This window comes from Anolis sagrei, chromosome 3 (genome assembly GCF_037176765.1).
Source record: "Anolis sagrei isolate rAnoSag1 chromosome 3, rAnoSag1.mat, whole genome shotgun sequence".
Classification (NCBI taxonomy): domain Eukaryota; kingdom Metazoa; phylum Chordata; class Lepidosauria; order Squamata; family Dactyloidae; genus Anolis; species Anolis sagrei.
The window spans coordinates 263,705,169-263,718,935 of record NC_090023.1 but is presented as its reverse complement, the minus strand read 5'-3'; the positions used below and the strand labels follow the sequence as shown (position 1 = coordinate 263,718,935).

The following is a 13,767-nucleotide window of genomic DNA, read 5'->3' as shown; positions in this document are numbered from 1 at the left end:
CCAGATTGCCAATATCCGCTGGATAATGGAGAAAGGCAGGGAGTTTCAGAAAAACATCTATTTCTGCTTCATTGACTATTCTAAAGCCTTTGACTGTGTGGATCATAATAAATTGTGGCAAGTTCTTGGTGGAATGGTCATACCAAACCACCTTGTCCCTCTCCTGAGGAATCTGTACAAGGACCAAGTAGCAACAGTCAGAACTGACCACGGAACAACAGACTGGTTCAAGATTGGGAAAGGCGTACTGCAAGGCTGCATCCTCTCACCCAACCTTCTTAACATGTATGCAGAACACATCATGCGATGTGCGGGGCTGGATGAATGCAAAGCTGGGGTGAAAATTGCTGGAAGAAACATTAACAACCTCAGATATGCAGATGACACCACTCTGATGGCCGAAAGCGAGAAGAAGCTGAGGAGCCTTCTAATCAAGGTGAAAGAAGAAAGCGCAAAAGCCGGGTTGCAGCTAAACATAAAAAAACCCCAAGATTATGGCAACAAGAATGATTGACAACTGGAAAATAGAGGGAGAAAATGTGGAGGCCGTGACAGACTTTGTGCAAAGATGACTGCAGATGCAGACTGTGGCCAGGAAATCAGAAGACGCTTACTTCTTGGGAGGAGAGCAATGTCCAATCTCGATAAAATCGTAAAGAGTAGAGACATCACACTGGCAACAAAGATCCGCATAGTCAAAGCCATGGTATTCCCTGTAGTCACCTACGGATGTGAGAGCTGGACCTTAGGGAAGGCTGAGCGAAGGAAGATAGATGCTTTTGAGCTGTGGTGTTGGAGGAAAGTTCTGAGAGTGCCTTGGACTGCAAGAAGATCCAACCAGTCCATCCTCCAGGAAATAAAGCCCGACTGCTCATTGGAGGGAAGGAGACTAGAGACAAAGTTTAAGTACTTTGGCCACATCATGAGGAGACAGCAAAGCCTAGAGAAGACAATTATGCTGGGGAAAGTGGAAGGCAAAAGGAAGAGGGGCCGACCAAGGGCAAGATGGATGGATGGCATCCTTGAAGTGACTGGACTGACCTTGAAGGAGCTGGGGGTGGTGACGGCCGACAGGGAGCTCTGGCGTGGGCTGGTCCATGAGGTCACAAAGAGTCGGAGATGACTGAACGAATGAACAACAACAAGCAAACAGTATTTTGGCGCCCCCCCCCCCCAACCAGTCACTAAAAAATAAAAGGTAGAAGGTAGAGGTAAATAAAAGAGTTACTTTTCAAACCAGAATTTTACTTACAACATTATGTTCATATAGTACATTACATAGAATTAACACAAATTAACTTTTTTTTAGAATGCAAATATTTTATTAAACTTAGCAACAATTTTAAGTTTTGTTGTTATTTTTGGTCTACAAGTACCTGGTCATGCTGTCTCTTCAGAAGATTCGGACCAAACTTGGCAAACAGAGCCTCCATGACCAGCAAAAAATACTGGAGGTCTTTGGGGAAAATTCACCTTGATTTGGGGGAGTTGTAGTTCACCTACACCCAGACAGCTCTGTGAAACATAACATTGATGGATCAGGACCAAACTAGGCAAACATACCTGATATGTTGAAATTTGATTACTGGAGGGGTTTGGGGGGAACTGACCTTTCTGAGAGTTGTAGTTCACCCACAACCAGAGAAACTGTGACTTCCACCAATGATGGACCTGGTCTGAACTTGGCACACAGACTAACTCAACCTACTGGAGGGGTTTGAGGGAACTGACTCACCATAGTGAGAGTTGTAGTTTACCCTACAGTCAGAGAGCATACTGAAACCCACCAATGCGGCATCTACAGCAAACTTACTCAACATAGCCAACTTTAAGTACATATAGTAGTATACAGTAAAAACAATAGAAAAGAGTAAGAGCTCATCACAGGAAGATTGGCACAGTCAAGGAAGCCACACCCCTGAGTTTGCAATACCTGAGCAGGGCTGTAAGTAAAAGGGCATCTAATTAACAGGGCTGCCATGAAGCAAAACTGACTTGACAGCACATAATAACAACTCCAAATGTATTTTCCCCAAGCTGTGCATAGCATAGCGTATTGTCTGGGCTCTGTATGACCCGATAACAATGAATACAAAACTACTGCAACAGTCAAGAAGGTGGATTTGCATGTCGAAGCATATTTATGAACACTGATTCCAGGTGCATTTTTGCATGAGAGAACATTTTTGTGCAACAGTGAATCCTGTTCAATTGGCCAGATTCACTGCAAACAGGGAGCAAGTATCCTTACCTGGGGTTTCTAGTGGTCATTTGCCACCACTATCTTTATTTATAGCCTCCTTCTCCCACCCCCCTACCTCACCTCAAGATTGACCCAGATAGAGATGTGTATAGGAGGTTCATGTTTTAGCCCAATTGGTCCAATCTGTTATATGTGCACCTCACATTAAAAGAAAGAGTTTAAAAATGTCTGTTCCTACATTTGGCAACCCTGTTATTATTATTATTATTATTATTATTAACTTTATTTGTACCCCGCTAGCATCTCCCGAAGGACTCGATGCGGCTTACACGGGCCGAAGCCACAAAACACAATACAATAGAAAACATAACACAGCAATAAACAAAGCAAATCAAACAGTTAAGCAAAATAACCACAATGAACAATACATCAAGACACTATTAAAAACTGGTTCGGCCAGCGCAATGGGGTACAGGGTTAAAAGTGCTGAGATGGCAGGAGGAACGTAGGATTAAGTGCGGTGTGCAGCAACATTAGTTGTGCTAAAGTGCATCTAGGACTTGGGATGGGGATTCCTAATCTGCGAAGGCACATCGGAACAATAATATAACAACAGATCTTTTGGTTCAGCCAACCGCAGCCTACACTCAGGATCATCATCCATCTGCCTCTGTTTATCAATTGGTCAGCAATGTCCACCGCGAACATGTCAGTTTGTAGATGATGATCCTGAGTGTAGGCTGCGGTTGGCTGAACCAAAAGATCTGTTGTTATATTATTGATCGTCCTCTGAGCGGCCATCGTAGACCGCTGCCACTCCACAATGTTCTCAATCCTATGACTGCCCAAAGATTCTCCCCTTCCCTCAGTCGACTCATCATTCAATCCTCGTTCAGCCCCCAGATCCCCAAGGTCCGACATGCCTTTCTCCCCATTTTGACATAAGTCCTTAGCTAGATCTGCACACAAAGAGTTCTTAGTCTTTGGGGGAATTGATTGCACAGGAATTCCTGAGAAAGAGGCAAAACCTCTAAGGAGGTGGTCCATTTTCTCGTTTAAAAACCTGAGTTGTGACCAAGAATTAATTATATGAATTTAATAGATAAGAAAACAAGAGGAGGATTGGGATTTCCTGATCTGAAGACCTATCATGAGGCCTGCGCACTGTCCTGGATTAGGGATTGGATGACTTTAGATAAAGAGAAGTGCCTAAATTTAGAAGGTCATGACTTAAGAGTGGGATGGCATGCGTATATATGGTATAATAGAGAGATGAAGGAGAAAAATTTCGGCAACCATTTCGTGCGAGCCTCCCTGTTACGGACATGGATGAGGTATAAAGCTCTTTTCTATAAAACAACACCATTATGGATTTCAGCAATGGAGGCGCATCAAAGAAGACTACTAGGATGGAGGACATGGCCAAGATACAAGGATATATTGGTGAAGGGGACAATAGAGATGAAATCATTTGAACAATTAAAGACTTTATTTAGCAATATAACTTGGTTAAATTACCTACAAATTAAAGACTATTTTAAACAAGATCAAAAAACAGGTTTTGATTGGAACGAGAATATATGGGATAGAATACTAAAAACACAAAGGAAAACGGTTACAATATTATACAATAAATTGCTCCAGTGGATGACAGAAACAGAACAGGTGAAAACCTCTATGATTAAATGGGCGGAAAATATAAGAAGGCCCATCCACTTTGGGGAATGGGAAAGGATGTGGAATAAAAAATTGAAATACACATATGCTATGGACTTAAAAGAAAATTGGTATAAAATGTTTTATAGGTGGTATTTGACTCCGAGTAGACTGAGCCATATGTATCAAAATGTATCAGATAAGTGCTGGAAATGTAGTGAGCAAGTAGGCACCTTTTACCACATGTGGTGGACATGTAAAGAAACAACAAAGTTCTGGTCTATTATTCATGAGGAGTTACAAAAAATATTAAAGAAAAGCTTTAAGAAGAAACCTGAATATTATCTTCTGGGATTTACAGATGATGACTGTAAACTGGATGAGAATGAAGATAAATTATTTACCTATTGCACAACGGCGGCTAGGATGGTTTTTGCCAAATACTGGAAGAATGGTGAGGTTCCGAGTATTGAAGACTGGTGGAAGAAAATTAAAGAAATAAGAGACATGGACGAACTAACTTTTTTGTTGAGAAGAAATGAAGGAAGAGTTTTGAGGAGGACAGATTGGTCCCTGATATATGATTATGAAAAGAAAGCTGAAAAAACAATGGGATGAGAATAGATATTAAGGTGAAGAAATATCTTGAAAAGATCCTGAGGTTGGAGTGGAAGTCATTTTAGAATAGTTTGAGTAGTTGTATTGTATGTATTAGATGGTAGTTAGATATGGTGGGTTTTTGTGTTTTTTTGTGTGTACCTCTCCCTTTCCTACTGTTCTATCTTCTTGTTTTTTGTTCCCCCTCTTTCCTTGTGTGGATTGTGAAAAACTTAATAAAAATCATTTCAAAAAAATAATAAAATAAAAACCTGAGTTGTAACAACACATGATTAAACGATTCCCTCAGGAGGTCGTAAAAGTGCAAAAGATCATTCTTCGCATGGGGTTCTGCTCCACCCATTCCTATGTCTAAAAGGTAGCTCACACAACACTCGTATCTAAACACTCCCACCAGCTTACATTCACATACAACTTCCGGCGCAAACAGCCACTCCCAGACACTCCAAGAGCCCACACACTTCTCTCTTTCCCACAATTCACTCAACCAACCAATGCTAAACCTGCATTCTCACTCACTAGACTAACCTATGTTGCTAACCTATGACTGGGATTTCTTGGCAAGATTTGTTCAGAGGGAATTTGCCATGTCTGTCCTCTGAGGCTGAGAGAGTGTGACCTCTTCCACACTGCCCTATATCCTAGGATCTGATCCCCAATTATCTTCTTATCCCAGATTACCTGGCTGTGTGGAGTTTAGATAATCTGGGATCAGATCCTGGAATAGAGGGCACTGTGGAAGGGGCCCCAGTAGGTTTACATAGCATAACAGCAATTCATGCTCAACCCACTATACTGTACTGGCTCCACATACTAGAAAACCTATCACTGGGTCTCTTGGCAAAATCTGTTCAGAGAGGGGTTACCTTTAGCTACCTTACATTGTCTTATATCCCAGAATCTGATCCCATAATATCTGCTTTGAACTGGGATATCTGAGTCCACACTGCCACATAATCCAGTTCAAGCAGAAAATGTGGGATTTTATTCAGTTGAGTGGAATAGGACAAAGATAATCCAGTTCAAATCAGATAATGTGGATTTTCTGCTTTGATAAACCTAGATTATCTGGCAGTATAGAAGGGGCCTTCCACACAGCCATGTAACCCAGAATATCAAGGCAGAAAATCCCACAATATTATCTACTTTGAACTGGGTTATCTGAGGGCTCTTCCACAGCCCTATATCCCAGAATATCAAGGCAGACAATCCCACATTATCTGAGTGTGGACTCAGATAACCCAGTTCAAAGCAGATAATGAGGGATTTTGTGCCCTAATATTCAGGGATATGGGGCTGTCTGGAAGGACCACACTGCCATATAATCCAGTTCAAAGGGCCCTAGAGTTGGGAAGGCAAAGGAAGCGGAGGGAGAGTGGGAAGGAAGAGAGCAGGCGGTAGTGCATGCGCAGATGAACAGGAGCCATGAGGCCTCACGAGGGAGGGACTTCCCGGTTTGCTCTGCCCTACTCAGCTGTTCTGAGCTCTCCCTCTCTCTCTCTCTCTCTCCCTGTCTCTCGTGCCTGCCCTCCTGTAGTGCTGCCTCCCTCCTCCTGTCCGCACATGGGGCCGTCTCAGCTGGGCAAAGGCAGAGAGAGAGAGAGAGAGAGAGAAAGGAAGAAGGGAAACCCGCCTGTCTTCCCCTTCCTCTTTCCTCTGGGGCCATAGTGACTCCGGTGCCCGGCTGGTAGAAGAGCACCCCCTGCCCGAGTGGCGCCACCCGCAAATGCTTACTTTGCCTAATGGTTCAGCCGCCTCTGGCTATGTGCTGATTTTCTGAATGTTATGGAAAAATTGAATAGAAAGCTTTGACTGAAAGTAGTGGAAAACAGGCAGAAATAGCAAGTCTATGTGTATTAAGTTATGTAAATGATAATAATTTGTACTCATTGTCAAAATTAACTGGTTGATTGACTAAGGTAGATAGACATGTACACATCAAAAATATTGTTACCTGATTATATCAGCCACGATTTGCTTTTCTGTTATGTACCATAACCAAAATAAACAGTTTTAGTTTTTAAAAAAGTAACATTTCCCAGCTCTGCTTTATGCCCCCAGGATCCGCTTGTGCAGTTGTTCTCAACCTTCCTGATGCTGCGACACCTTAATACCGTTCCTCATGTTGTGGTGACCCCCAACCATAACATTATTTTCACAACTGTAATTTTGCCACTCTTATGAACTCAATATGTCCAAATGTGAACACTGATGGAGTTTGGGGAAAACAGACCTTGACATATGGGGATGTAGTTGCTGGGATTTATAGTTCACCTACATTCTAAACTCCACCAATGATAGAATTGGGCCAAACTTCACACACAGAATCCCCATGATTAACAGAAAATACTGTTTTCTGATGTTCTTTTGTGACCCCTCTGACACCCCCATGCAACCGCCCCCCCAGGGGTCACAACCCCCAGGTTGGGAAACACTGCCCTAGTGATACAAATAGTGAACATGCAATGAACAGAATGCAGTGTTGAATGGGAATGTTTCTGTGCATTCAATTAGACTTGATGCATCCCTTTCTTCCACATAAGTAGCTGTTGGTGCATAGCATGGGCCCAAGGTAATTAAAGTGGTGTCAAAATGCATTACTTCAACAGTGTAGGTGCACCCCGTTCTTGCCCACAGATCTGCTATGGATTGTCCTCCAAACCTTCAGAGCAATTTTCATGACTTGGGAGATATCTTCCTTCTTCCCAATCCTACAAATAGAAACTGTTGCATCTGCTGGATTGTTGTAGGTTTTTTCGGGCTATATGGCCATGTTCTAGAGGCATTCTCTCCTGATGTTTCGCCTGCATCTATGGCAAGCATCCTCAGAGGTTGTGAGGTCATCTGCTTTTTAAAATAGTAGTATAGAAATTAAAATATGTTCATTAATGGTGGGTTATGCCATCACTGCTCAACTAAGCGTCTCCACTTTTTAAAAGCTGAGAAAGCTTGCACTAGCATTATAACCTGTGGGTTTATTTGATATCTATGTCAAGCAGGGTGCAGCAGAGCCAGTGAAATATGTGTTTGAAAGCATATACATATTGTAGAGATTCAGTTCTTGACTGAAATAGTTCATAACATTTCTCCTTCTTACTCTAATCCAAATGGCAGGTGTCAAAACAGTATGGAAATGTTTGCACTTTGTGGATGGGAGATATTCCAGTAGTACTACTGTCTGGACTCGAAACTGTGAAGGAAGGACTGATCAGTCACTCAGAAGAATTTTCGAAAAAGGGAACCAGTCCATATGTTAAATTTTTAGGAAGAGGAAAAGGTAAGTTTCCTTGGGCCTTGCACTGTTAGGTAGCCCCTGTGCTTTTTTGGGGTGGCATTGCTCCACTAACCAAAAAGCAAAGACTTAATGGAAAATAGTCCTACACAATGCACTGGGAACACAGGTATAGGCTATGTGAATGCCAGAATCCTTCTCTCTTTGAGTCATAGAACCATAGGGTTGGAAGAGACCACACAGGCCATCCAGTCCAACCACCTGCTATTCAGGAAAAGCACAATCAAAGCACTCCTGACAGATGGCCACCCAGCCTCTCTTTAAAAGCCTCTGAAGAAGGAGCTTCCATCACACACTCAGAGCTTCTCCCTTCCCGTCACTCGCCTTCTTCGCTGGAGCCACTTCTCCTGCCACTTCACTGCTCTTCAACACAGCTTGGTTCCTTGGGGCTGCCTTGCTCTTCTTTTAGTGGAATCTTTAAACACCTTAGACAATCCCTCTAGTGCCAAGTAGCATTGATACATCGTTTTAAATAATGATTTTCCAAAGATTAACATAAACACTAAACCCTTGGCCCACATTTTTTCTCACTGGGAATGGGAATGAGTAGGAGAGATATGGTGCAATCCTCAGAGCCTCTCGTATCCAACTTGCAAATGTTACATGTAGTACCTCTGCTTCAGCAGAGCTGCTAAATGTCATTGCAACATGGCACTATTTCAATCTGGAGGCAGAATTCATTTTAAAAATGGAATCACGTCACATCTTTTTAATTCACTAATTGTGTAGCAATACTGGAGAGAGATAAGGGTTGGTGGGGAACTTTTTTCCTCTAACCACAGACTTTTGCCTTCAAGGTTGTGATTATGATAAGGCTAAAAGTTTCAACTTCTGAAAATTTTGAGATCGCAGAATTCTTGATAAAGGAGGCTCAATCGATATGTCATAGGTTTTGAAATCATGAGCAATATCTGGATGCATTGACACGGTGCATAATAAGCTTACTTATTTTATTTGGCTTGAATTTTGTGAGTAATAATTGCATATTGATTTTGGGTGCCCACAGGCATTATATTTTCAAATGGAGACCTCTGGAAGCAACAGAGGCAGTTTGCAGTGGGTACCATGAGGAAACTGGGGACAGGGAGAAAAAGCATGGAGAGCCAAATAAAAGTGAATGCCCAGAAGCTTGTAGAGATTTTTGCACGTAAAAAAGGTATGTAATACTATAATAATAATAATAATAATAATAATAATAATAATAATAATAATACTTTATTTATATTCTGCCCTATCTCCCCAAGAGGACTCAGAGCAGATCATAGTAAACATACACGGCAAACATTCAATGCCATTTTGGATATACAGAACAGAAAGGAGGTATGTTGTGTCAACATCCAGCTTTTTTGTGCCTTTGGGGATTGTGTTTGAATGCAGCCACAGGGGGTGCTGTCACTCCATCCTCTATGACAAAGAGCCATCAGGACTTCCTCCTTCCTTTTTGGTTGCCGGGAATTTTCTAATCTTTTTTCTTTAAGGTGTGTAAAATACCTCCCCTTGCTTGTTTTAGCAGTACCTAATTTCTCTACTTACATCTCAAGCAGATCTTATCATTGCTGGTGATTTGCCAGCTGTGCTAAAGCCTGACCCAGATATTATGTTGGTATGTCTCTCAGATTGCATAAATCCTTGTACTTGCCATTGGTGTAGTGTTTGTCATATCTTTGTTGATGTCACAAACATAAGTTCTCTTTCTCCAAAAGGAAATCCAAATCTGAGTATTATGAAGTTGAACTGATATTAATGGAACTTCATTTACAGGGCAGCCATTTGATCCTAAATTGCCTATCACCAATTCAGTCTCCAATGTGACATGCAACATGCTTTTTGGACACCGGTTCCCTCTTGAAGATGAAAACTTTAAACAACTGGTTGATGCCATTGGATTTACCTCCAAATTTGGAGGATCCTTTGGTCATATTGTAAGTAAAACTTGGTAATTACATTCAATTAAATGGATTTTCAAAAGATTCCAAGTCCTTAACAACTATCATCAAACCCTTGCAATGGTGTTGAATTTGGTCAAGGGAGACCAGAACAAATCCTGTGTAAAGATGAATACTTTCTGCTGAGTTACATGATGTGTGTGTGGGGGGGGGGGGGAGGCAGAAATCCTATTGAGAAGTGACATCTTTCTAAGTGGACGAATGCTTGACCCAGCATCCCAGACCCAAGTTTGAGCCTGCTTTGTGAATCAGCTGAGTAGGGCCACCTGAAGTCCGTGCCTTGCGAGACTTATCAGCTTTCCATAGGGCATGTAAGACATTTGTTTCGACAGGCCTTTGATCTTTGATGTTGCTGTTTTTAAATTGTTTTAAATTGTTTTAAAATTGTGTTAGATTTTAGCCTGTTCTCGTAAACCGCTCCAAGCCCCAGGGGAGTGGGTACATAAAAGATTGAATAATAAATAAATAAATAAATAAATAAATAAAATATTACTTCAGTGTCTCAGCACTCTGAATTCAGTTAACCATATCTGTAGTCATCGTTTGTCATCATCATCATCATTGGTGATCCCTTGTGTCTGAGTATGATGGCCTTCCAAGTGTTGTGTCTTGGCGGTTGGTCTGTAGGTGACTGTAGAGATCTATTCTTGACCTGCATGTTCTTCCACAGTGAGGACATCAGTGTCCAGGTGGAGGGCAGTCCCAGTCAGAATTGGCTTGACGCGCCTTCCTCTTGACACCTTTCTCTCTTTCTCCCTCCATTCATGCCTCTTTAAATTCCACAGCATTGTCAATAACAGCTGACCTCCAGTTAGACACTCAAGAGTTTGGACTTCTAAGTTCTCAGTGTCTATGCCACAATTTTTAAGATTGGCTTTGACCCATCTTTAAATCAATTTTCCTGTCCACCAACATTTTGTTTTCCAACTTGAATTGAGAGTATAGTAACTGCTTTAGGAGACGGTCATCAGGCATTCGGACAACGTGGCTTGTCTAGCGAAGTTGATAGTTGAGGATCATGGCTTCAATGGTGGTGGACTTTGCTTCTTCCAATATGCTGACATTTGTTTGCCTGTCTTCCCAAGAGATTTTCAGGATTTCTTGGAGGCAATGCTGATGGAATTATTCCAGAAGTTGAGTGTGACTACTGTAGATGGTCCACGTTTTGCAGGGTTTAACAGGGTTGGGAGGACAATAGTTTTACCTCATATAAACAAGCACCTTAGTCTCCCTATGAATGTCCAGATCCTCAAATGCTCTCTGCTTCATTCAGAAAAATACTGCACTCGCAGAGCTCAGACTTTGTTGTAGTAACTGTAGTAAACTGAGGACAAAGTAGTAGTGGGAGGGGAAAACTGGAACATTTGAAAAGTAATTAAGAAAGTGGGTGAACACAGAATTAATTAGGAGCATCCTTTCTAATTAATTGAGAAATTACTATGAGTTATATAGCAAAAGTGAGAAAATTAATCAGTAAGGAAACAAGTCTCCTTTCTTCCAAGAAACGTAGTGATGGCAAAGGGCTCATCTAAACCAACCAGCTAGCTTTAAACTGTGGTGACTGAACTATGCACATTGCAAAAGCATGCTGCAGTGATTTTAAGGAGTTTAAACTGTCTTAAATTAAATTGGGGAAATGTCTGGAATAAACCCCTGAATGCATTGCAGTGCTGCCACAATATAAGGCACATCACACAATGAAACCAACTCTGTGATGTGAACACCGAATGCACTGATGTATATTGGAGACAACAAAGCATGGCTAGGCATCAGTTGACCAACTGAACCCCTAGGATAGGGTGTTGCAAACCTCCACTGCTAACTGTCACTTCAGCGTATGTTGCACATTCCCCAAGGAGGAAATTGCAAAAATAATATATTCTCCTTGGCTGTCAAACTGTTAATATGTGAATACTGTGGATTCTAGAACTGGTTTGAGCCCACCTTCCATCAGCATCCTGGTCTCAACCCTGTTGAGAAAATGGTAACCCAGTCATCTGCACAATAATACCAGTTTCTGCCAAACCAATTTGAAACCAATCAAAGTGGTCAGTGTAGAAAAGTCCAAAGCAACTTACATGTGTCAAACCTGTTTTGACTGATGGACTGTGTTGCCTCCTCCATGTTAATAATAGGCCTTTGCTTTTCTCCATTGTAGTTGTTTGAATTGTTCCCATGGATCATGAAGTGTCTTCCAGGGCCTCACATAAAAGCAAGAGAGGGCATGAACCTTATGCTTTCATTAGGAAAAAAAGAAATACTTAAACATAAGAAGGAATTGTCCTCTCATGAGCCACAGGATTTCATTGATCACTACCTTCTTCATATACAGAAAGTAAGTATCTGACAGGCAGCCCCATAATTACAAACATCCATCTTACAAACCACCCATATGACTTCATCAAATGCGACCTTATCCCACGTGGGTGGGGTGGTGGGGTGGTGGTGGCGGTGCCTTCTTTTCATTTCTATTCATTTTAATGCTGGAGTACCATGATGCCCATCAATCGGTACTGCTTCCAATGGATTTTATCTTTACAATGAATAGAAACATTAGACTCGTGAAGTTGGGGAAAATATCAACTCCATTGCTCTCTCTGCGCATAGATATAACTAAAACTGGGTATTTTAAGGTGGGATGGGAACTACTGTTAAGTTCTCAGTTTACTGTGTAAACAGAAGGCCTCTGAATGTCACACTTGAAAGATGATTCACCCAACACCCCCCCCCCCCTCCTTATTGAATGAGGCCCTTAAGGCTCATACATACATGCAGGATTAAAGACAACATTGTGGAGTAGCTTTGTTATCAGTCATAAATTATACTTCACCATTTACATTTTCAGGAACAGAAGAACGATCCTACCTCGACATTTGATGAAGATAACCTGGCTCATTGTATTAGTGACCTCTTTAGTGCTGGAACACATGTATCTGCATTGTTTCTGCAATGGGCAATCCTCCTTTTGACAAATCGTCCAGATATCCAAGGTAAAAAAGGTCTTTGTGTGCAGAAACATGGGGAAATTAGATCCATCTTCTCCTCTAATAATTCCTCCCACTAATGAGATTGAACATATGACCAGTGGCACAACAGGTTAAACCGCTGAGCTGCTGAACTTGCTGACTGGAAGGGTGGCAGTTCAAATCCGTGGGACGAGGTGAGTTCGCACTGTGAGCCCCAGCTTCTGTAAACCTAGCAGTTCGAAAACATGCAAATGTGAGTAGATCAATAGGTACCACCTTGGCAGGAAGATAAATGGCGCTCATAGAATCATAGAATCATAGAATCATAGAATCAAAGAGTTGGAAGAGACCTCATGGGCCATCCAGTCCAACCCCCTGCCAAGAAGCAGGAATATTGCATTCAAATCACCCCTGACAGATGACCATCCAGCCTCTGTTTAAAAGCTTCCAAAGAAGGAGCCTCCACCACACTCCGGGGCAGAGAGTTCCACTGCTGAACGGCTCTCACAGTCAGGAAGTTCTTCCTCATGTTCAGATGGAATCTCCTCTCTTGTAGTTTGAAGCCATTGTTCCGCGTCCTAGTCTCCAAGGAAGCAGAAAACAAGCTTGCTCCCTCCTCCCTGTGGCTTCCTCTCACATATTTATACATGGCTATTAGGCCTGTCGGTTTTAGTTCGTTAATTCGTTATTTCGTAATTAAATCATTATTTTTACCATTTTCGAAGCGATTTCGAAACACATTTTCAAACCCGGAAGGGTTTAAAAATATCGAAACAGCAGCCCCATATATTTTACGAGCTTCAGCTCGTGTCGTTAATGGGATGGAGGCTGCTGTGCTGACTGAGTGCTGCTGCTGGTGCCTGGGAGCCAATCCGGCGCTCCCAAGCACCCCAGCAGTGCACCGTGGCAGAAGCCGGAGCCGATTGGATGGCGCGCGCGCCATCCAATCGGCTCCGGGCGGCTTCTGCGCCCCCCCCTCCTCCTCCTCCTCCCAGCTGTGTTGCAGGAAGTGCTAGGAGGAGGAGGAGGAGGAGGAGGGGGGGCGCAGAAGCCGGGAGCCGGATGGCGCGCGGAGGCCGCTTGTGA

General features: G+C 42.4%; 1 protein-coding gene across 1 annotated transcript in view; it reads left to right on the top strand.

The window, feature by feature from the left end:
* Positions 1-13,767, top strand: part of LOC137096671 (cytochrome P450 2J2-like) — a 38,758-nt gene that overhangs the window by 6,251 nt on the left and 18,740 nt on the right. The window contains exons 2-6 of the mRNA XM_067466335.1: positions 7,592-7,754; positions 8,776-8,925; positions 9,531-9,691; positions 11,874-12,050; positions 12,561-12,705. Of these exons, the coding sequence (XP_067322436.1) occupies positions 7,592-7,754; positions 8,776-8,925; positions 9,531-9,691; positions 11,874-12,050; positions 12,561-12,705 (796 nt within the window). The remainder of the gene's footprint in view (positions 1-7,591; positions 7,755-8,775; positions 8,926-9,530; positions 9,692-11,873; positions 12,051-12,560; positions 12,706-13,767) is intronic.